The sequence below is a fragment of the Gekko japonicus genome, unplaced genomic scaffold (assembly GCF_001447785.1).
Source record: "Gekko japonicus isolate JY-2015 unplaced genomic scaffold, Gekko_japonicus_V1.1 scaffold1846, whole genome shotgun sequence".
In the NCBI taxonomy this organism is placed as follows: domain Eukaryota; kingdom Metazoa; phylum Chordata; class Lepidosauria; order Squamata; family Gekkonidae; genus Gekko; species Gekko japonicus.
The window spans coordinates 327,142-351,757 of NW_015168707.1; the positions used below are offsets into that span (position 1 = coordinate 327,142).

The following is a 24,616-nucleotide window of genomic DNA, read 5'->3' on the forward strand; positions in this document are numbered from 1 at the left end:
ATGTAGCCAGTCCTCCAAGAGTTTACAGAGCTCTTCTTACAGGAGCTACTGTAAGCTCTTGGAGGATTGGCTACATTATGGGTGTGTCGCTTAATATGCAAATGAGTACCTGCTACAAAAAGAGCCAGACCGACCCTGCTCAGCTTCTGGGATCTGATGAGATAAGGCCATCCTGGGCCAGCCTATACTCCCTGAACAGAAAGGGTGATAATGCTGCATATATCACCTTTTGGAGCCAGTTTGGTGTAGTGGTTACGTGTGCGGACTCTAATCTGAGAAAACCGGGTTTGATTCCCCACTCCTCCACTTGCACCTGGTGATGTGACCTTGGGTCAGTCACAAGCTCTGGCACAGCTGTCCTTGAAAAAGAGCAGTTTGTGTCAGAGCTCTCTCAGCCCCACCCACCTCACAGGGTGTCTGTTGTGGGGAGGGGAAGGGAAAGGAGTTTGTAAGCCGCTCTGAGACTCCCAAGTGAAGGGCAAGGTATAAATCCAATCTCTTCTTCTCTTCTTCTTCTTCTTTTGCTCCTTGAGGGACTGAAATGCAGGAAAGGGATGCCAGGGCAAAGTTGTGCATGGTTTGTGCATTCAAATAAATGCTTCCGGTCCACTGCTGCACCACTTAAACCAGACTTCTCTGCAGAAGCGGAAGTCTGTTCCTAGCATCGAGTTCTTCATTTTCGGGGGGTTTTGTTAACTTTATTCAAGTCTGGATCTTTAATTAGCTGGTCTGTTTGATCTTCTGCCTCTGGTGCCATTAATACGGCCTCAGTATCAAAGAAGGTCCCCCCTCCTACCCAGGAGATTAATGATTGTCCCGTCTGGCTATCTGCTTCTGGCGCCTCGGAAAGGAAGTGAAGCCCGATTTCTACTTTGTTCATTAGCTGAATCCCAACTTGCAGGGCTCACTAGTGGCTTTTATTCATTGGGGGGAGTTTATGATCAAAAGACTCGTCTGAGCGCCTGTGTCTAATCAATTTTGCATTTCTTGTCATCAGGAAAGAGCCCCATAAAAATCAGAGAAGCGCTTCAAAGTCTCTCAGCGTCTTCAAACCAGTTCTTAATGGGTGAGCCACAAACAGAGAAGCAGTGTAGGGTGAAGTTTCCCCTAGAATCTGAATGGCTTTTCTTATTTTCCCTCACGAAATCCAAGTTTTACAGTTTCTACAGGCCAGCTTAGTCATCTTGTCCCCAGCCAACTTACTCAACCTCAGTATTGTGACATGATTAGGGGTGTGCATTCAGTTTATCCAAGCTGAACCCCCTCCCAATACCCTACCAGTATTTTGGGGGTATTTTTTTAGCTGGATATCAGCTGGGGTATTTATCTGGCTATCCGATATCGCCGAACCCTAAAAAATCCCAAAAATATTTGGGATTTTTCAGGGCCACCAGATAGCTAGCGTGTTTAAAGGAGTTGTAGTCCCTTTAAAAACCTTCTGGGAGAAGCCACAGCTTGGAGAAGGTATTTAAAGGGACCGCAAGCCCTTTAAATGCCTTCAGAATTCAGCTGCGGCTTGCAAAAGGCATGTAAAGGGACTGCATTCCTTTTAAATGCCTTTCCCCCCCTCCATTTGATACAATGGAAGATGGGGGCACCTTCTTCTGGGGCCCACAGAATTGGACCCCTGGTCCAATCTTTTTGAAACTTGGGGGGGCGGGTTTGAGGAGAAGCACCAGCAGCAATGCTGCAAATTTGGTGCCTCTACCTCAAAAAACAGCCCCCACAGAGCCCCAGATACACCCAAATTCTCCATTATACCCTAAGAGGACCATTGACTATAATGGTCCTCATGGGGTATAATGGAGACAAAGAAATTCAACAATCTCAAATATATACCAAATACGAATACCATACTATTATTGGGATTTAGGAATATTAGGAAATACTGATATTTTTGGGTTCAATATATCCAACCCCCAAAAAAACTGTTTTTGTGGTTTTTTGCACACACTTAGACATGATTGAGCTCCGGGCCAGCCCATTAATGATGGAACCTAAAGAAGTTCCCTCCGGTGGAAGGGTGTTTTGTGGGAGGCTGTCACTTATCCTGCCATGCCCTGAATAGTCCAGTCTAGCCCAATCTTGTCAGATCTCAGATGCTAAGCCGGGTCGGCCCTGGCTGGTACTTGGATGGAAGACCACGAGGGAAGAGCAGGGTCCCTATGCAGAGGCAGGCAATGGCAAACCACCTCTGACCATCTCTTGCCTTGAAAACCCTATGGGCCGGCTGTGACTAGAAAGCAAAAACAAAAAAAACCCCAAAGTCTCAGTTAATTACTCTTAGCACTCTACAATTAAGAAGGATACATTTACACATCTATCTCCAATTTTGACACATTTATTTGCTTCACTGTCCCCCCCCAGAATTAAATCCAAACAATGGTGACCTTATAAACTTAAGCTTGTTATTCCTGTTTGCATCTCTTAAAACATCTTGATTTGTTGTATGCTGATTTGCTGTTCAACTTCTGACTTATGTGTACTGTATCTGAGGAAGTATGTGAGCACACGAAAGCTTACACTTTGAATAAAATTTTGTTGGTCTTAAAGGTGCCACCGGAGTCAAACACTGTTCTTGATGCTACACGTGTACCGATAGATCACCACATGTTAGGGTTGCCAGCCTTCAGGTGGGACCTGGAGATCTCCTGGAATTGCAACCGATCTCCAAACAAGAGAGAACACTTCCCCTGGATAAAATTTATTTATTTATTCCATTTCTTCTGGAGCAAAGGGCTGCTTTGGGAGGTGGAGTGCTTGGCGTTATACCCTACCAAGGCCCCTCCCCTCCCTAAACTCTCAAGCTCCACTCTCAAATCTCCAGGTATTTCCAAACCTGGAGTTGGCAACCCCGCCACCTACGGTGCCCAGTGAATTGTGATTTGCACTGAGAAAATGATGCAGGAAGAAAGGTCTTAAAAAAAAAGGGACCAGTGTTGCTGCCCCAATCCTGACCCTGCTCACCTGGAAACTGTTATTAACATTTTTTTAAAAGTAGGAGATGATGCAATAGCCTAGCACCGCCTCACATTCGCTCTTTAGAATGGTTTTCATGTAGTGAAGAAGACAAATATGTCACTGAATTGCAACCGACTCATGGTGACCACAGCCATGGAGTGTTCTGGGTAAAAGCCAAGTGGAGGTAGTTGACCATCGCCTTCCTCTGCATGGCAACCCCGGTCTTCCTTGGTGGTCTCTCAGCCTGTACTGTCTGTGGCCAACCCGGCTTAGCACCCAAGCTCAGATGAGCTCAGGCTAACCTGGGCTATCTTGGCTGCTTGCAGTACAGGAACAGCCTGGAATTTGGAGCGGGAATTTAGGCTTTGTGGAGGTTTAATCACTTCCTGAATCTCTAACACACTGAATGGCTTTGAGTGTTCATAGTTTACATAAAAAGAGTTGTACACTCATGAAGGAAAAGGCACCCAAATAGGGATGCCGGTTACAGGTTGGGAAGTACCTGGAGATTTTAGGGGTGGAGCCTGAGGAGGGTGGGGTTTGGGGAGGGGAGCGACCTCAGCAGCATACAATGCCATAGAGTCCACCTTCGAAAGCAGCCGTTTTCTCCAGGGGAACTGATCATCACCTTTAGTAAAGGTAAAGGTTCCCTTGCTCGAAAGCCAGTCGAATCTGACTCTAGGGTTGCAGTGCTCATCTCCATTTCCAAGCCGAAGAGCCAGCGCTGTCCACAGACTTCTCCGTGGTCATGTGGCCGGCATGACTAAACACCAAGGCGCATGGAACGCTGTTACCTTCCCACCGAAGTGGTCCCTATTTATCCACTTGCAATTTCTTGCTTTCGAACTGCTAGGTTGGCAGGAGCTGGAACTAGAAACGGGAGCTCACCCCGTCTTGCGGCACCCGGGTCTTGAACTGCTGAACTACTGACCTTCCACAGCCTGCAGTTCAGCGTCTTAACCACTTGAGCCACCGCATTCTATCTATCTATCACCTTTAGATAGCCGTAATTGAAGGAGGTCTCCAGCCACCACCTGGAGGTTGGCAACCCTGCACCCAAAGCAGAACTTGGGGGGGGGCTTGCAAACATCACATTGCAAGTTAAACAACCCCCACCCCTACAGTAACCCTGATTTTTGCCCCGCGGTGTGAAAGAAATTAACAACCAGCTGGTCTTGTAGATGAACAGGCTCATTAATGGGCAATCCATAAAGCGTTCTCTCATCGCAGAGTGTAAATATATCTCTGCGGTGCTACTAATGGGTTTATAGATCAAACTTGCAGCTCTTCATTGCTTTAGGATACCTATAAAATGTGTCGAGGGAGAGGAATCACAGCATCTGTCTGCTCTGGAGGGGACAGCCATCTATCATATGCTACAGTTCCTCACTCCAAACAGCCATAAAAGGCCTGACCTTGAGCTACTAACTAATCAACGCAATGCTTAAAAAGGACAGATGGACCATGGAAGAAAAGAGTGATTGCTAAGACAGTTCACTGGAGGAGAATGAATTTGGGTAGAAGCGAAACTTTGGCATTAATGGGGCTACTTTTAAAAAGTCTGGAATGTTAGGGATTTGGGATATCCAATCTGACATGGAGAATAATTTGAAAAACAACTTCTGTTGGCGCCTTTTAGAACTACACTGAACCCTTCTTGGCACCTTGAATTCTTGCTCTCCTTTTGGGTAACATAGATGTTCCCACTGAAATCATTTTAGGTTATGTAAACAAATGGAAAACAAATGAAAGCCTGTTCCACGTGTGTACTTTACCCTCGGATATACAATCATGTTACCGTGTTTCTGATTTTTCATTCCACAACTCATTTTTTCCATGTAAGGTCAACGATGGCATTTCGACAGCTTTTTGTGATTTTTTAAAAGAGCACTTATAGGACAATTTTATTTTCGAGCCGATTGCAAGTCAGCTTGATTCCATGTGTGAAATGCTTTTTTGCAAGCCAATTCCAAAACTTGGAGATTGACCACACAGAAGATCAGGAGTAAGGTCAGTATGTGGAACAGGCCCCAGTCTAATTGCAGCAGCTGAAATCCCAATAGCCATTTCCCAATATTCACTAGTTAGAGTGCAATCAAAAATATTTACACAAAAAGATCAGGGGAGGGAGAAGAAGAAGGAGAAGAAGGAGAAGAGGAGGAGGAGATTGGATTTATACCCCCCCCCCTTCGCTTGGAGTCTCAGAGCGGCTTACAAACTCCTTTCCCTTCCCCTCCCCACAACAGACACCCTGTGAGGTAGGTAGGGCTGAGAGAGCTCTGAGAGAACTGCTTTTTCAAGAACAGCTCTGACAGAACTATGGCTTGCCCAAGGTCATCCAGCAGCTGCAAGCAAGGGAGGGAAGGATATGGAACAGGAGTAATACAGTGAAATGGATGGATGGAGGGGCGGACAGCACAGAAGTAATAGGGTTTTAGGGGGTCGAATGCTTACCAGTTGTAGGGGAGCTTCCCATCTCTCTCCAGTGAAGCAAAATTGACAAAAGTTCCAGCTCCACACTCCCTGTTTTAGGAAGTCCACAAGGTTATTACCGGAAGATATAAAGCCATGACAGCATAAACTCAACAGCCGTCTCCCGGGGCTTGGGAAAGAGATACTGGACCATTTCTGCTCTGTAGATCAACATACTGATCCAGGAAGGGAGGTCCTGCTCCCATATTTTGGATGCCTAGCTAGCTGAGACTAACCCTAGACAGATATTATACTTAAATTCAGGAGGCTATTACGGTGTGTTTTGCAGCTTTTGGCAGGAGCAATGACTAGAGGCAAACTGTGGCTAAATTCCATCTGTCCCTGTCTTTCCATCTGTTTCTGTCGTTCTTTAGCTTATGCATTTGACCCTGCAAGGAACATCGCAAAAGCCGTCATACAAATTGTTTGCTAATAAAATGGAGAAGAGTGGGAGGCATTACCCGTATTTTCACAGCTGTACTTATAAGAGGAGCAAAGCATGCATAATCCAATTTACTACTCCAAGTGTGCATGTTTCACCTGCAATTTGTAATGTACATCAAATACATCCTGGTTAATAAAACGCCATGTCTGCAGGGGGAACCAATTAGCACTCCCCCCCCCCTTAAGTGATGCTTTGAAATGAAATTACATAGATTCCTAACCTTGAAAGGAAGGAGAAAATTAGAGCTGCGATTGAAAGGGAATAACGGGTCCTAATCCTGAAAATCTTTCATTTATGGAGTGACTCCTTGCGCAGAGCAATGTTTGCAAAAACACCAGTTTGATTTAACTTGCCAAATGGGGTGCAGGTTGGTCCACAGGATGCAACCATATGGTGCAGTGACAGAGATGCAAAGAAGACTGTCACAAAACGAGGGGGCGAGTAGATCAGTTTTTAATTTATTTAGACATTTATACCCCAGTTTTCTCCCCAGTGGGGACCCAAAGGATCTTACCACATCATTCTTCCCTTCTCCATCTATCCTTATATCAGTAATGTTGGAGTGAGTGACACAGCACGCCTGGACACTAGGGGGCGCTACATCACTCTAAGTGTGTACAGGTGTTATCTCCTTGACTGGGATACCTCTCTTCGTCTTTACCTAGGAGCTGCCCTCTGACCCCTCCTCTCTCACTTTGTCCTCTCACTCTCCACATGTAGAAAAGAGCAGGAGTCCAGTAGCACCCTAAAGACTAACAAGATTTGTGGCATGGTATGAGCTTTTGTGAGTCACTGTCTACTTAGTGACTCATGAAAGCTCATCCCCTGCCACAAATTTTGTTAGTCTTTAAGGTGCTACTGGACTCTTGCTCTTTTCTGCTGCTACAAACAGATCTATCGCTTCACATGGAGACACATGTCTCTGCAGGTCTCTCCTGTAGAGACAATGCCCTCATACTCCCACACACATGATGCCGGACAAGCTGGCCATTCGTCACAGGGAAAGTACCCTTTAGCTTAGGTTTCTCTCTCTCCTTTCGACTGCAACCTGAATGTGAATCTGGATCTACTTTTTTTGCAAGCCAAGAGTCAGTTTGGTGTAGTGGTCAAGAGTGTGGACTGGGAGAACTGTGTTTTCTTCCCCCACTCCTCCACATGCAGCTGCTGGAGTGACCTTGGGTCAGCTACAAGTTCTCTCAGAGCTGTTCTCTCAAGAGCAGTTCTCTCAGAACTCTCTCAGCCCCACCTACCTCCCAGGGTGTCTATTGTGGGGAGAGAAGGGAAAGGAGATTGTAAACTGTTCTGAGATTCCAAGTGACGGATGGGGTACAAATCCAATCTTCTCCTCCTCCTCCTCCTCCACCTCCACCTCCTTGAATAAATGTAAGTTTACCCTTTTTTTGCAATATACATCTTGGGAGTTTTATTTCCTGCACTCAGTATCACGCTTCTATGACTTGGCAAAACTCTGCTATGACTGCGGTCACACAGAACATTAGCCACGCTAGAGAGACGGAAGTTAGGCGGAGTTTCCGGGCGTGATCTCACCGGCACATCTGGGAAGCGTAGCGCTTCCGTGGCTCAACCGAGGCTTCCCGCCGAAACCGCGCTGCAAAAAACTAGTACCTCGGAGGTACTAGTTTCCGGAAACTGCGGGGCAAGGGCGGGCGTCTGATCGCGTTTCCGGTGGCATCTGGCGCCCGCCCATGTCCCCTTGCAAACAAGGGGTTTTTTTTCCCGAGTCTCCGTGGATGCGCACAAGCACCCAACGGAGCATGCGCATTTTTGGTGTACACGAAAAAAAACACCCGTTTGCCGCACCGCGCGCTTCTTTGTTGTGCGCAGGATCGTCCTGTGATCAGCACCTCTCCCTTCCCACGGAACCTCCACGGGAGGTCTGATCCCTTAACCGCGTGTTAGTTTGCCCCGGGGCAAACAGCCACGCTTCCCCCCTGCAGTTTTCTGCCCATGTGACCGGAGCCAGTATTAACCAAATATCCCAAACAGTAACACTATGACATAGGTTAGGTTGAGAGAGTAAGCTTCCATTGCAAGGTTGAGATTCAGGGATCTCCCAGTTCGTAGACTGTCTCTCTAGCCACTACACCACACTAGTGCACAGTTTCCTAACCACTGCTCTTCTGCATGCATTCATACAGCTAAATGTATAAAAATAAATTCATTTCCTATTGCCTCCCATGAAGATAAAATTTAAAAAGAGGATAGGAAGAAGAGTTCATTTAAAACTGACTGTGTTGTAGCCATATTCCTTCAACAGATACCCTGGGCTCCATGAAACATGACATTCGCCTTTGCACCCAATTACTCCACCGTAACTGGCGTCAGAAGATCAGTTGACCTACCTGGCCATTTGTAGATGTTTTCTCCGAAGGACTACAAGAGTTACAAGCAGCAGCCCGATCAGAAGAATGCTCAGGATGGCTAGTACTGAGATCACCACCACGTTGGGATTCATCTCCGTCACTGCAGGCACAAACACAGGAGCTGGGTTAATGAAAGCACAAGATACCAGAGCTACTACAATGAGACCAGAACATGTGAAGGACTACCTCTGAGTGGGCTAATTTCTGCTAACGATGGATCTTCCGAGGGTAGCTCCACATGTGAAAACGTGGATAACTTATCCCCATCTTCAGAGAGTGGTATACACACACTGGCATGCCAAACCCAATCAAAACTCAGAAATGTGCACACAGGTATGAGAACATGGAGTGAGCCACATTCTCCTTCAGCCAGGAAAGACATAAAACCACGCCAAAAATACCAGGTGCCATCAGGAGGTCCACCAGTGGGGCCAGGACACTCGAAGCCCTACCACTGTTCCCCCCCCCCCAAGCACATAAAGTATGTCCTCTTTTTTGCTTTTCAAAATATAGTAACCCTAGGAAACAACATTTGCTTATACAAACTTTCCCCCAGAATATCCCCCAATTCATTCTTTCAGTAAGAAGCAAGTTTAAGATGGAACGTATCAGCAACTGGGTCTTGGTAGTTCTTTTAACAGGGAAGAATGCAGGTGGATTTGGATAAGCAGAAACCGTCTGGAAAAGGTCTCCCTCAGTACAAAGGCAGCCCAAGACAAATTCAAATGTTCCCTCTCCCCAAAGGCAGCCAAAATCCGGTGATAAAACAGAATTACATCCTTCCAAGTCAGTGGGTAAACACTGTAAATCTCTCTTAAGTTGCTGTCCTTTAAGGGTATCCCAAAATTCATCATCTGCTTCACCCTTCTAAATGGAAGGTTCATCTGTCTTCTGGATGCCACTGATAGTTTCTTAAGACAAGGGAAAGTGCACACAGACAGGAAACGTTTATCCATCACAGAATGTCAGCCAGATTCCTAAAGAATTCAGAAATAAAATACCCTTGAAACCTTTCCTTCCTAAAGAATTGCATCAGTGGCATTTTTACAAGCCAGACGCCTCTACCGTTGAGGAAGCTGTAGCTTTGGTTAAAAATACACAGATCTGGAGGATGAGAAAGAATGAAGAAAAGGAAACAGAAACTGTTCTTTTGGGAAGAAAGTGAGTCAGTTTTGGGTCAGTTTTGATAGGCGTCAGTATAACCTGAGATGAGGCAGCTCCAAGGGCTCCTGGTGGGGCCCACTACTGCTGTGACCCCCCACCCACGCACCTCCCCTGCCACCTGTCTGCATGCCCTTCCCCATCTGTTTGCTTGAAGTGCTCTGCCACCCTTGGTCCCAAATGCCCAGCATCTCTGAGGAAAGGCAGGGGAGTCACAGAGACAATGTTGCAGGGGGCCATGGCGGCAGCACCCTAGTTGCCTGCACCAGCCAGCGATGTAGGGGAAAGGTATGCAGGTGGTGCAGATGACTGAGCATGGCCACTGGGAGGGCATACGAGTGTAGGGTTGACATTTGTCCATTGGGCGCAGGGAATCCCTCAATTTTGTGGGCACAAGGCTGGCGGGAGGGAATCCCCCCAAACAGCAATATTGCATGCCTGCATCACTTGGAAGTGACATTGGTACGTTGGCAATGTCAAGGGGTGAGGCTCTGGGTTTTGAGCAAAACTCTGTGGTTTGAGGCCAATTTCACCATAGATGTGCTTATGTCTCCCAGAAGTGAAGTAGGCATGGCATGTGATGTCACTTCTGGTGACGTTGGTAAGTCAGCGGCAACGCTTCTGGCTCCCAGAGCATCCCCCCATCTCCCTGCCGGCGTCTCAAAGGGACCTGACAACCCTATATGAGTGGGTGACAATGGGGGGCACATGGGAGAATCGAAAGGTATGTGGGGGCCTGCTGTTGGACAGATGGGACACCTACACAGAGTCTGTCCATGGTCCTTCAAAACCTGGAACGGGCGCTGGGTGAAACTCTGGAAGACTGAAGGAATAATCCCCCCTCCCCACTCCATGTGCTGTCCCAACCTAAACTGAGGTCACATGCAGCTAATGTTGACAGTTCCCTCTTGGCAACCAGCAGGGGAGGGGGAAACTTACCAGGAGAAAGAAGAAGGCCTAGGCCACATCACTGGCCTTGCACGGGAAGAGATGTCATCATGCCAGCAACTTCTGGGTGATGCTCTGGTACTTGGGCAAAAACTCTATGGTAAAACCGGCTTCTACCATACAGTTTTTGCTCAAATACCAGACTGTTGCCTGGAAATCACTGGTGTGATGATGTCACTTCCTGTGCTACACTGGATAAATGGCCTAGGCCTTCTTCTTTCTACTGGTAGGTCCCCCACCAGCCAGCTGATTGGCAACTGGGAGGCAGGGCCTGGCAGCAGGGGACCCCCACCTCCACCGGGTGGTCTAACAACCCTACATGCAGCTGCAGTTTACTTATCAAAAACGGTGGTTTTTATTGCAGGAAATCTGCGAGCAGAGCGTGGCTAGAGTGGGCATTTTCCACCTTCTCCTCCTGTTGCATCCCAGAGCATTCCCCTGGATTTTGCTCCTGGAGTCGGAAGATCCTCACTAAGCAACTAAAGAGGAAAGGGGGGGGGGTGCTATGGAAGAGGAACTAGGCAGAAATAGCCCCTCCTCTCCTCCAAGGACAAACACTCTTTTGTCATCAGAAATGCTCTTTAGCAGTGAGCCTCAACCTTTTTGAGCCTGCAGGTCCTTTTGGAATCCTGACACAAGGTGGTGGGCCCAGCCACAAAATGGCTGCTGCAGAAGGCATACCGGGTCATACATAACTCCAGCAGTGACTCTTCAGCATTTCAGCCAGAAGCTTGTTGTTGTTTTTTAACAGGATGTCTTTTAAAATGAACATATTGTTTCAAAATGTTTTCTTGCATACACCTCCAGGCACACCGTGAAGATCCTTCTGCTGTGGCAGCAGATCTCCAATGGCCAGTCGAAAGCCCTGCTGGGAAAAAGCTCCGCCTGGCTCCACCCACTTTCTAAAAATGCTTGGCAGGTGCCAGGAAAGGTTCTGGCGGATGCCAGAGTACCCAAGGGCACCATGTTCAGGACCTCTGTACTTTGTAGTATATAAGCCCTCTTTTTTTGCCATCAAGTCACAGCTGACTTATGGCGACCCCGTAGGGTTTTCAAGGCAAGAGACATCCAGAGGTGGTTTTGCCATTGCCTGCCTCTGTATTCCTTGGAGGTCTCCCATCCAAATACTACCCACGGCCAACCTTGCTTAGCTTCCAAGATCTGACGGGATTGAGTCAGCCTGGGCGCTTAGGAGCATACAACCACAGGAATCTAGTTTGACCCCGAGGGGCAAACAAAGGACTGGAATCCAGCTTACCCATTGTGGAGACCGCAATGAAGGTGGGGACGCTGGGGCTGTTGTGGCTGAAGCTGGTAACGCTGCAGTTGTAGGATGTTGCTGGTGAAAGGCTGGAGATTGTCACTACATGTGAAGAAACAGTCACAGGTTCCTAAATGTATCAGGAGTAAATCCCAGTTAGAACTGAAGGGGTCATGAAGTTCAAAGATAACCTACTTATTTATTTATTTATTTATTTATCTATTCAACTTTTATCCTGCCCTTCTGCCGAAGCGGCTCAGGGCGGCTCACAACATTAATAAAACCAACATAGATAAAACATTAGTCCATAAAACAACTTACATAAATACAATAAATGTAAATAAAAGTGGTTCGGTAAATCATTACGACTGGACCTCGACCACACTGTTAACTACTTATACAAAATACATGTCTTAGGAGGTCGGCAGGCTTGGCTGGCATACCATCGCTCTCACTGATAAGCCCGGCGGAAAAGCTCCGTCTTCATGACCCTGTGAAATTGCTGGAGATCTCACAGGGCCTGGATCTCACTAGGGAGCTCGTTCCAATATGCTGGTGCAGCTAGCGAAAATGCTCTAGACCTAGTTGTTGTCAACCTGGCCTCTTTAGGGCCAGGAAGGGTCAGGCGATGTTGCATCCCAGATTTCAGTGCTCTCTGGGGAACTTATATTTAAGTTTGCGAGGTCCTTACCTGCTGCTGGCACGGGGATTTGGAGGGTGCCCCAGAGTGGGCAGGGACATCACTGAGTCAATGACATAACTTCCGGAAATGACATCATCGCATTGGTGACATCAGGGCGATGCTCTACTTTTTGGGCAAAACTCTATGGTAAAAATGGCTACAAACCATATTGTTTTGCCCAAAAAGTAGAGCATCATCCTGACTTCACCGATGTGATGATGTCACTTCCGGAAGTGATGTCATTGTGTCAACGACACTGATGAGGGACATCTTTTGGGGGGTGGGGTTTCCACCAATGGCCAGCTGGCCAATGGCGGACCCAAGCCCAGAAAAGCAGGGGATTTCCTGCCCCAACTGGGGGCTGGCCAGCCTACTCATATTTTATCTGAATGCGACGTTTCCATGTCCATAATAATTGTTTTAATTTTGGGTCAAGGTGCATCACAAGCTGTAATATCACCATCATTTTTGCAGTCTTTTGGAGGTAATTTCTAATGCCTTCCCCCCGCCCTTCTCCTGGAGTGATTCACATCAACAGCTTCTGTTCACAACACACACACACACAAATAAGTTTATCTCTTCTTTAGAAAGGCTCAGTGCTTAGTGGCTTGGCGGATGAGGCAAGGAATGTAACAAATTACCAGTTATTTACAGCAAGGATAGCAGAACTCTTGCTTTAAAACAAACGTTTTCCTCAAACCCAAGAATCAACGTGTATTGAAACGGGGCTGGCTTGTCTCCTGAGATATTTCCTTCAGTCCCCTCACAAGTCACTAATCCACTATTTCCCTAAGGCAACACAGGATACCTGCCCTATTCCTGCCTCTTCGTAGCCCCCTGAGTCCTATGGACCTATTCTGTAGATGTATTGAGTTCTTTTCCTTCACCAGGAGAAGTTAACTACCTAACTTATCCCCCAGTGGCTTTCCCTGTTTCTCTGTTGCTTCCCCAAGCCCTATCAGAGGCAATGACAGACTTTCCCTCCACTTAACTCTCTGCAGCCTCCCATCGCCTGATGCTGCTTAGTATCGGCCTTTTCCCCCATAGGAATTTGCTGGAATGCCTGGCCAATCTAGAGGCCATCCGTCACACTGCTCCATACCCATCCCTGTATTTTCTTTCATAAGAATCAAGCCGCATGCAAGAACATAGTTTTGGTCAGTCAATGGGTCCATAGATGGTGTGTCTGGGGGTGAAACAGGGTGGTAGGTGAAACGACCAAGCCGAATCACAAAGCATGGAGATTTCACAATGGACCGTGACCAATCTTTGGCTTTGTACCTATCAACAACGTGACTCATGTCATAGTGCAAACGGGACTGCTCGTGCCAAAGTCAAGGGAGATTTCCTAAATTAAGACACAGCAGAAAAAGAGGAACTTATGTAATCCTCTCCCTCAAAAGCATGAGCAAAAGGGGTCAACCGGTTCATACGATATAATCATCGAGGGAATGATAGGTCAACAGGCAAAAACCAATTGCAAAGTCGGCAACACAGTTTATTAGGGCAGCATCTCTTGATCAGAGGAAAGGGGCTCTGGTAAAGCATCATAGCTCAGTGGTAGAGAGTCCCAGGTTCAATCCTTGGCACCAGCAAATAAAAAGCATCAACTAGAAGATGATGTGACAGACCTTTATTAGTCAGACAGAGAACACAAGACTGATGCTGACAGGCCAAGGGTTTGACTCAGCATAAAAGACTATAGGTTTGTGTGTGAGTAAATCAGTCAACTGAAATGAATAAGATAGATGCAGGTAGGGTGGCCATGTTGGTCTAAGGCAGCAGAACAAAGTCTGAATCTAGCAGCACCTTTAAGACCAACATTTTATTCTGGGTATCAGCTTTCATATAAGCGTCCACAGGGCTTTTTTTGTAGACAAAGCCCAGCAGGAACTCATTAGCATATTAGGCCACACCCTGACAGCACCACTCATTAGCATATTAGGCCACACCCCCATGTTACCAGAAGTAACCTTTTGCTTCTTATTCTGTTTACCTTGTTTGTTGTCAACATCCAGGGCTTTTTTTTTGTAGCAGGAACTCCTTTGCATGTTAGGCCACACACCCCTAATGTAGCCAATCCTAATGAGTACCTGCTGTTGGGTGTGGCCTGTTATGCTAATGAGTTCCTGCTGGGTGTGGCCAACTCGGGAGCCAGCCGGAAATCCGTTCCTGTGCGTTCCTGCCCAAAAATAGCCCTGAGCGTCCATATAACCTTGTACCCAGAATAAAACTCTGTTAGTCTTAAAGGTGTCACTGGACTCAAGCTTTGTTCTGAAATGAACAAGGTTATTTTATCAGAATTTCTTTTTTCGGTTTTTGCGGACTGATCAGTTTAGGGTGGGGTTTTTTTTGTCTCTCTTTACACACAGAAATGAACAATTATTCTGATTTTTTCTTTTTTTTAAAGGAAGCTTGAATTGTATGGTAGTCTGCATGAGGGAAGGCCCTGAGGCTCAATGGTTTGCTCCGCCTGTGACAATTGTAGGGTTGCCAAATGGGCCCGGGGGGCAGGGAATCCCCCGCTTTGACGGCCCGATTTTTGACGCGACAAAAATCGGGCCCGGGGGAAACCCCACCCCCGCGTCCGCATCACCCGGATGTGACGTCGCACGCTGGGGGTGGGCCACAGCCATTTGAGGGGAAAACTCTATGTTTTCCCCTCAAATGGCCATGGCCCCGCCCCCAGCGTGCGACATCATATCCGGGTGACGCGCACATGGTGCGCGCGCACACACACCCCAGACACCAGCCGGGAGCCCCCCGCTCCCGGCTGAAAACAATTTGGCAACCCTAGACCATTGTATGATGCTAACATCTAGGAACCTTATTTCATTTCCGCTTTCTCATTTATGGCTTTTTCAGCTCTGGCTGGAGGACAAAAATTAAAAAAAGGGGGGGGGGAATTAAAGCTCCAGAAGCTGGATTCCAATTAAAACCGCAGGCTCTAATTGGTTTCGCCATTAAATGAAAGCTGTAATTGCAGAATAAAATTAGACCTTCAGATTTATCAGTGGGATGAAAACAGAAGGACGCTCTGCCCCACGGCCCACGCACTCGTGTCTGCCCCCGTCTCCTCCTCTCACCCAGATTAAAAAGAACAGAAATTTACTGCTGCCTTTTGCTTCCAGACTGCACCAAGAGCTAGCACCCATTTTGCATCTCTGCACCTAACTAGGGGCTGCAGTGGCTGATCCAACATTGGCGTCTCTGATGATGATGTTCTGATGTTGGTAGTTTGGCAGTTCGAGACCCGAGTGCCGCGTGATGGAGTGAGCTCCCGTCTCTGGTCCCAGCTCCTGCCAACCTAGCAGTTCAAAAGCAAGAAATTGCAAGTAGATAAATAGGTACCGCTTTGGTGGGAAGGTAACAGTGTTCCGTGCGCCTTGGTGTTTAGTCATGCCAGCCACATGACCACAGAAACATCTTTGGACAGTGCTGGCTCTTCAGCTTTGAAACGGAGATGAGCACCGCAACCCTAGAGTCGGATTCGATTAGCTTTCGAGCAAGGGAAACCTTTACCTTTCTTTTTACCTAACTAGAATGGCTTCCTTCCAGTTATCATGATTTGGATTGCTATTTATAAGCTACAACATCACACTCCCCTCCTCCATTTAATGCCTACAACAGCCCTGCAAAGTAGGCTAGGCAAAGTGTAAAGTATCGCTGTTCTTGTATCATGTTCTCGCACTCTATTCTGTATATATCTATTGCTGGTTTATGTTATATATTGTTTTTTTAATCTGTTATTTCATTGTTAAAATTTTTAAATTTAATAAAATATTGTGTGTGTGTGTGTGTGTGTGTGTGTGTGTGTGTGTGTGTGTAGTCACCCAGCAAGCTTCCATGGCGGAGTGTGGACATGAAGCCAGGTTTCTCTCCCAGATCCTAGTCAGATATGCTAACTCAGGGGTCCCCCAACGTGGTGCCTATGGGTGCCATAGCATCCGGCAGCACCACTTCTGGGACCCACCAAGTGTTTTGGGAAGTGGATGGGGCCAAATAGGGCAACCATAGAGGGACCAGATGCCAAGGAAGATAGAATAGCCAAACATCTAATGTTTAGGTGAGGGAATTGTATCAGGGGTAGCTTTCCTTGCATGACAAGCTGCACGTCCAAACTTTCTTTTGCCCAAGCATTGCATGCACAGAAGTCTGTATTTCTTTTGCATCTGGTCATAGGGTTGCCAACCTCCCAGTGGGGCCTGGAGGTCTCTTAGAATTACAACTGATCTCCAGACGACAGAAATCAGTTCCCCTGAAGAAAATGGCTCCTTTGGAGGATGGAGTCTATGGAATTATACCTTGTTTGTTTGTTTGTTTAAGAACATAAGAAGAGCCCTCATGGGACAGACCAGTGAGGGTCCATCTAGTCCAGCATCCTGCCTCACACAGGGGCCAACCAGTTCCTCTGGACAGCCAGCAACTGGACACAGAGGCCAAGGCCTTCCCCTGATGTTGCCTCCTGGCTCTGGGATTTAGAAGCTTAGCGCCGCTGAATGTGGAGGTTCCCCTCAGTCACCATTGAGAGACTTTATCTATCCTCCACAAATTGATCTAATCCCCTTTTAAAGCTGCTTATTCCTACGGCCACCACGGCATCCTCTGGCAGCGAATTCCACGTTTTAATCACTCTCTGTGTAAGTAGTATTTCCTTTTGTCTGTCCTGAACCTACTGCCCATCAGCTTCATTGGACACCCTCGGGTTCTAGTATTTTGGGAGATGGGGAAGAATTTCTCTTTGTCAACTCTCTCCATCCCATGCATAATTTTATAAACCTCTATCATGTCCCCGCTTAGTTGTCTCTTTTCTTCTTTATTTATATCCCACCTTTCTTAAAGTGGCTTACATCAGGGCTATTTTTGGGCAGGAACGCACAGGAATGGAGTTCCGGCTGGCATCAGAGTTGGCCACGCCCACTACAGCCAAAACCTCTGTGTGTGTGGCTACAGAGGGAAGGCCTGGAGAGTGACCCCCCTGGCGACTCTGAGGTGGGGGCCCGGGGGCCCCTGGCAGGATCGGGGAGGCATTTAAATGCCTCTCTGTGCCTTCCTTGGCCTGTCCAAGGGCCAGCTTGCTTGGGCTCCCCGCAGCCACGGGGCACCTGGGCAAGCCAAGGGAAGAGAGTTTAAACTGCCTTCGCTTCCCTTCAAGGGGGGGCTTGCCCAGGCAAGCCAAGGGAAGGCATGGGGTGTGGCCTAATATGCTAATGAGCTCGACTGTCAGTGGTGTGGCCTAATATGCTAATGAGTTTCTGCTGTTGGGTGTGGCCTATTATGCTAATGAGTTCCCGGTGGGCTTTTTCTACAAATAAAGCCCTGGCTTACATTGTTCTCCTTCCCTCCATTCCCTCCTTCCTATCACAACAACCCTGTGGAGTAGGTTAGGCTGAGAGTGTGTGACTGGCCCAAGGTCACCCGGTGAGCTTCCATGGCAGAGTGGGGATTCGAACCTGGGTCTCCCAGATCCTAGTCTTAACACGATACTTGTTGAGATCCTTTCCCTCCCCAAACCCTGCCTTCCACAGACTTCACCTCCAAATCTCCAGGAATTTCCCAGTCTGGAGTTGGCAACCCCATGTGGTCAGCCTCGCCTCATCTCACACAAGAGCAATTGTGGCCTCCATTTAAGATTGCACAAAGGGACCAGCATTCAAAAATTAGCACTATGCTAATGTTAACCACCATAATTAACACATCTGGGCATAGTTTCATGGATTTAATCCATTAATCTTTGACTGATTAATTGGCGGAAGCCAAGGTTAAATGGCAAGGACAAACATCTTCAAGGAAACACTCATTTAATTTGTGAAGCTTGTGGTGATTTTTATGAGTTAGAGATATTGCCAAGAAATTGTCGAAAGGCCTCTCCTTTCTGCAATATGGAAGCCTGTAAGGGTAAAAATCTATAAATCCTTAGCTGGCATTAAGAGCCACTGGGCACAGTTGGACTTACTTCTCCATACATATGAATATGACAGAGACTGCGAATCAACAAATCTAGCAGCACAGTATATTGAGGCTGCATCGTTTAATTGTTGTAATCAATCAGTCAACCTGTTAAACTTTAATTGATTAGCTGCTGGAGGCAAAAAATAGTCTGCGGAGTCCAAGATTTGGAACACATTTTGCCTGTGGTGTGGAATAAAATGGAAAAGAGCATACTATGGATCATCCCACCTGAGAGGGACCTCATCTATATATCTCTTTCCCAAATACACCCTATCTGCAGACAGTCCCCTCTAATGTTAAGGATAAAAACTGGCTCTGTTTTTGAGTGTGATGATCTAAAATCAGTATAGTTCTTCCCTATATGGGGTATAGCAGTATTCCTGAAGTTCAAGGCGTTCATTGTACTAATGTTAAGTTAGTAGACAACCTATGTATGTGTTGGTGTACATTGTTTGGATTATGTTACATTCTTGTTTATTAATATATTCAATGTTATATTTATTTAGAGCCAGTTTGGTGTAGACAGAGCCAGTTTGGTGTAGTGGTTAGGTGCGCGGACTCTAATCTGGGAGAACCAGGTTTGATTCCCCACTCCTCCACTTGCACCTGGCTGCATGACCTTGGGCAAGCCGTAGCTCTGATAACAGCTGTTCTTGAAAAAGAGCAGTTTCTGTCAAGAGCTCTCTGAGCCCTGCCTACCTCACAGGGTGTCTGTTGTGGGGAGGGGAAGGAAAAGGAGTTCGTAAGCCGCTCTGAGACACCTTTGGGTAGTGAAGGGCGGGGTATAAATCCAATCTCTTCTTCTTCTTCTTCTTTAAATTTTAAATATGTGAAAAAAATTGCAGATTGGGGCCACATTTGCACTAAACAGATTTTTCTGCAAACCTGGGTGACCCCCAAGTCTGCAGAAAAATCTAAGATCTACCAAAAAAAAAAACCCCACCGGGGGGAAGGAATCTCCCCCAAGTCAAATAATATTCTCTGCACTAGCACAGAAAACACTCTTTACTACCTACCTTGTGTGTGGCAAAACATCCTGGGGCTGCGACAGACCCAGCACAGGCAGCAGTGAAGCAGCCTGGGGTTGTGCCAGGCCTGGAGGCAGCTGCAGAGAGGCTGGGGGCCATGCTGGTGGGCCCAGAGGTGGCAACAAAGCAGCCCGGGGGCTGCACTGGGTATGGGGGCTGCGTAGCCCAGGAGTCATGCTGGTGCCACTGTCAGCAGCACTGCAGCCCCTGAGTTGCTCTGGGCCCAGCAAGAAAGTGGGGGGGAGGGATCACCCCCTGAGAGTATCGGGGTCTTGTACCTGTCCACCTTCCAAAACAGCCATTTTCTCCAGGGGAGCTGATCTCTATCATCTGGAGACCTGTTGTAGTTCCCAGAGATCTGTAGCCACCACCTGGAGGCCAGTAATTTAAACAGAAGGACCACAGTGTAGCAGTTAAGATGTCAAAGCTCCAGCACTGTATAAATTATGTTAACAATATATTCTTAATTACATATATAAATCGGACTTCAAACATTTATACAATCAAATATATATTATATTTAACTTCTTAAGAATCCAAACGAAGTATTTTTATATGTACAGAACATCAATTATATAAAGAATAAATCTCACCCGCTATTATTCAATAGGGTTTACACAAACAACATTGGAATCTTAAAGACGGCAAGACTACAAGACTACGAATAACCTTGTTTCCGATGCCTTCTTCAGGTCTTACAGCATCAAAACTGAATATGTACAATTCTAGTGTCATTTTCAGTTTGTTGACATACAATTAGCAGTTCCAAATATTTTCAAGTATTTTCATCAGAGACAGCGATCCAGTAATGGAGGGGAATCGCCCATCAAAGTTCCAAGAACGTGGCACGCAGCCTAACAGGATTCACAGCTGGCCTGATACTTAATTTGGATTCATAAGAAGTTAAATACATATTTGATTGCATAAATACTTGAAGTCCAATTTATATATAATTAAAAATGTACTGTTAATTTACATGGTGCCGGAGCTTTGACACCACCTGGAGGTCAACAACCCAGCCCCAGTGATGTTCCACAGGACAGTGAGAAATTGTACCCCCGTCTCCCAGATTCTAGCCTGACACTCTGACCCACTACACCAGAGTAGCTCTCAACAAAACATCTGGCATCAAGTAAACATCTTTAACTGATTACCCACCCCGGGGTCAATATATCTAATCTACCACTTGGGTTGTGTGCAAAGTCTCAAACTGGGAACCAATATTCAGCGTGGACAAGCGAGAGCTAGGGTCTCGACCACCGGACTTGAAAAGAGTGATTGAAATATGAGCATGCGGCAAAGGCCTACCTGGATTTTGGGATCCTGACTCAAGCCCGCCTGCTGGCAGAAGACTTCGAAGAAATCAGCGACTCCCTCCTCCACCCACAGGAGAGTCACTGACGTCTGGGTCTTATTCACGGCAAAGAGGGATCTCGGAGGAGCTGGATCTGCGATCAAGAGAAGACCCCCCCTTTAGCTGTGTCTTGTGGGCCTTCAGAGAGGCGGAGGGTATGATCGGAGCTCTCTGCCAAACCACTTTAAATGCAGAAAACGTGTGCTCTTCCCAAAGCTCGCTCAGCAATAAACGATTTGAAACAGGAAGACACTCCTAAGTAGCATGCTTTTCTTCTCCTTCCCTGTTTGTAAATGTCAAGGCTTACTTCACTTCCTTTTTCAATTGACCGGGGGAGGGGGCAAAAGATCTGGAACTTTAGCCAGACGTCTCATCTTTGCACAACTTTCTGTTAGGAGAATTCTTGCGTGTTCTGAAAGAGCAGTCACACAATAATGACCTTTATGCGCCACAAGAATGACGATCCTTCACTGTGTGGTGGTGGAATTGGAACTAGGGTTACATTTTAGGGAAGATGGAGAAGGTGTTCCCACGGATCCCACCCTGCGTTTGAGGCAGGGTTGCCTGACCCACTGGTGGAGGCGCAGGTCCACTGCCACCAGGCCCATCGTCTCACTGCCGATCAGCTGGCAAATGGGAAAAACTTACCCTGAAAAAGACGGAGACCAGCCAACACGCAGCGACGACCAGGCCCAAGTGACCTGGAAGTGACATCATCACATCAGAGACAGTCAGGCGATGCTCTGGTATTTGGGCAAAAACTCTATGGTAGAAGCCAAATTTACCATAGAGTTTTTGCCCCAATACCAGAGCATCACCCTGATATCCCGGATGTGATTATGTCACTTCTGGGTCACATGGGCAGTGATGTAGGGTCATCGCTGCGCATCAGCAGGCCCTCCCTCCTGCTCCCAGTAAGTTCCCCACACCCCCCATTGGTTGCCAGGAGTGACCTGGTGGCAACCCTAGTTTGAGGCCAGAACAAGATGTTAATGTGGCCTTGTTATCTTGAAGAGTGCAGCCAGGAGAAGCCTATTTGGGCTCTTTTTAAATAGTATACAAACAGAGAAAGTCCAAAAATTGTCGGAAAGCTTAAATGTCGTTAACATCTTCCTTCTGAGCATGAATCTACATAGAATATAACAAAAAGGCACATTCCAAGCTACCAAGCATTGAGGGAGTCCAAGACATGCTGATGCTTGAAAGTCAATGTCACTTTAGGGTTGGGAAATACCAGGAGATTATTGTGGGTAGAGCCTGGGGAAGGTGGGGTTTGGGGAGGGGAGGGACCTCAGCAGGGCTCAATGCCATAGAGTCCACCTTCCAGAGCAGCCATCTTCTCCAGGGGAACTGATCTCTGTCATCTGGAGATCAATTGTAATACTGGGAGATCTCCAGGCCCCACCTGAACGTTGGCAACCCTACTTACAACCAGTGTTCCCTCTAAGCTGAGTTAGCGTGAGCCAACTCACAGTTCTTTAGTGTCGGCTCACACAATTTTGTCTTAGCTCAGGAAGGATGGCTCCAGAGCAAACTAATGTATGCAGTAGCCGAATCGCTCGCTCACAACTTTAATGCCAGTAGCTCACAAAGTAGAATCTTTGCTCACGAGACTCCACAGCTTAGAGGGAGCATTGCTTACAACCAAACTGCCCAGAGGCATGTCCCATACATGAGGGATATCTCTTGGAACTGTCTGCAGGCACAATCAGGACCTTCAAAGGTTCCCTTCCTTCAGCCTCAGCCTCAAAATCTCCAGGCATTTTCCCAACCCAGAGCTGGCACCCCTACTACTAGCAGTCCTGGGCAATTCCAAAGCCCACTTAACACTGTACACAATCAGAAAGAAACAAGTGCTGGTGAAAATGACAGCCTCGCTACACACCAATGCTCCTTCTAAGCTGTGGAGTCTGGTGAGCAAAAATTCTACTCGGTGAGATACTGGCATTAAAGTGGTGAGTGAGCAATTTGGCTACTGCAGAAATTAGTTTGCTCAGGAGCCATCCTTCCTGAGCTAAGACAAAAATGTGTGAGCCGGAGGCTAAAAAACTGTGAGCTAGCTCACACTAACTCAGCTTAGAGGGAACACTGTTCCACAGCCAACCCTCTGTAACCTTCTGAAATACAGCAATTTTTTTTCATTCCAGATATGGCTGCTGAAGAGCAATAAATTCTCTGTCAATGTTATTCCCAGTTTCTTGACAACATTGAGACTGCAAAGATCACTTCCTTTGTTTTTCCTGAGGATTGAACTGTCAACCTTTTGTAATCAGAGAGCTAAGCCCCTCACCCCCACAAGTACACCTATGAAGAAAGGGTAAGGCATTTCGGGCTCTTTAGCTTGGAGAAACGATGGCTGAGGGGCACTGTTCCCTCTAAGCTCCAGAGTTTTGTGAGCAAAAATTCTACTTGGTGAGCTCCTGGCATTAAAGTGGTGAGCGAGCGATTTGGCAGCTGCATAAATGAGTCTGCTCTGGAGCCATCCTTCCTGGGAGAAGACAAAAATGTGTGAGCTGGAAGCTAAAAAACCGTGAGCTAGCTCACACTAACTCAGCTTAGAGGGAACACTGCTGAGGGGTGACATGATCGAGGTTTACAAGATTATGCATGGGACAGAGCAGGTAGAGAAAGAGGTACTTTTCTCCCTTTCTCACAATACAAGAATTCATGGGCACTCCATGAAATTGCTGAGCAGTCGGGTTAGAATGGATAAAAGGAAGTCCTTCTTCACCCAAAGAGTGATTTAACACATGGAATTCACTGCCACAGGAGGTGGTGGCAGCTACAAGCATGGACGGCTTCAAGTGGGAAGGATAAACATATGGAGCAGAGGTCCATTGGTGGCTATTAGCCACCAGGTATAGATAGGAACTCTCAGGCTGGGGCAAGTGATGCTCTGTATTCTTGGTGCTTTGGGAGGGGGGGCAACAGTGGGTGGGCTTCTAGTGTCCTGGCCCCACTGGTGGACCTCCTGACGGCACCTGGTATTTTTGGCCACTGTGTCCTTAATGGGGACCCAAAAAAGCTTACATCATTCCCCTGTCCTCCATTTTATCCTCACAACAACCCAGGGAGATAGGTTAGGCTGAGAGAGTGTCACTAGCCAAAGGTCATTCAGTATGTTTCCATGACATGAGTGGGGATTTGAACTTGAGGCTCCATCACTCTTAACTGCTGCATCACACTAGCTAAGTGCCTTTGGTGGGATTCCTAAAAATTCCTGCTGGTCACTGATAACTTTGGTTTTATTCACATTTATTTTAGGATGTAGTTCTAAACAACCAAAATGCATTCCATTAATATTCTGCAATTTCAGTTCTACATCAGCTCTTAACTGCTGTCTTAGCCGCAGAACTGAGCCATTTCCTTCCCTCTTGCCTGAATCCACTACAGTTTGTTTCATTTTATTAATTGCATCCTCTATAAATATTTCAAACAGTACAGAGGAGATTGAAGTTTTTACTGGTTTTGGCTCTTTGCTTAGTATCATGCACTCTAATTACATCTTCCTTTTAATTTATACACACACACAAACACACACACACGCACATATACACCTTCCGCCCTCATAATCTGTTCTAGTCTTCTGGAAATACAGGAAGCTTTTTATTCCAGATAACTGTTGAAGGCTTTTTGTAGGTCGATAACTTTTATATAAATATGGTTTCCAATTTCATCTTTTCTCAGCCAATATTGTTTGCAGGAGAGGTTCCCTTCTTTGTTCCCGAAAAACAAAAATCCTCTTGTAAGGGTTTATTTTATTTTACTGTGGGTTAGTTTTGTTTGATAATATGGATAGGAAGGAAGGAAGGGAAAGACAGACGGAAGGAAGGAAGGAAGGAAGGAAGGAAGGAAGGAAGGAAGGAAGGAAGGAAGAAAGAGAGAGAAAGAAAGAAAGAAAGAAAGAAAGAAAGAAAGAAAGAGAAAAGCTGCAACAAATCCATCTAAATCAACTTGGCCTTTTAAAC

General features: G+C 46.7%; 1 protein-coding gene across 1 annotated transcript in view; it reads right to left on the reverse strand.

Annotated features, from left to right (window-relative positions):
* Positions 1–24,616, reverse strand: part of PTPRO (protein tyrosine phosphatase, receptor type O) — a gene marked incomplete at its 5' end in the record, with an annotated part of 101,965 nt that overhangs the window by 48,247 nt on the left and 29,102 nt on the right. The window contains 4 exon segments of the mRNA XM_015415533.1: positions 5,416–5,484; positions 8,242–8,362; positions 11,630–11,762; positions 20,603–20,742. Of these exon segments, the coding sequence (XP_015271019.1) occupies positions 5,416–5,484; positions 8,242–8,362; positions 11,630–11,762; positions 20,603–20,742 (463 nt within the window).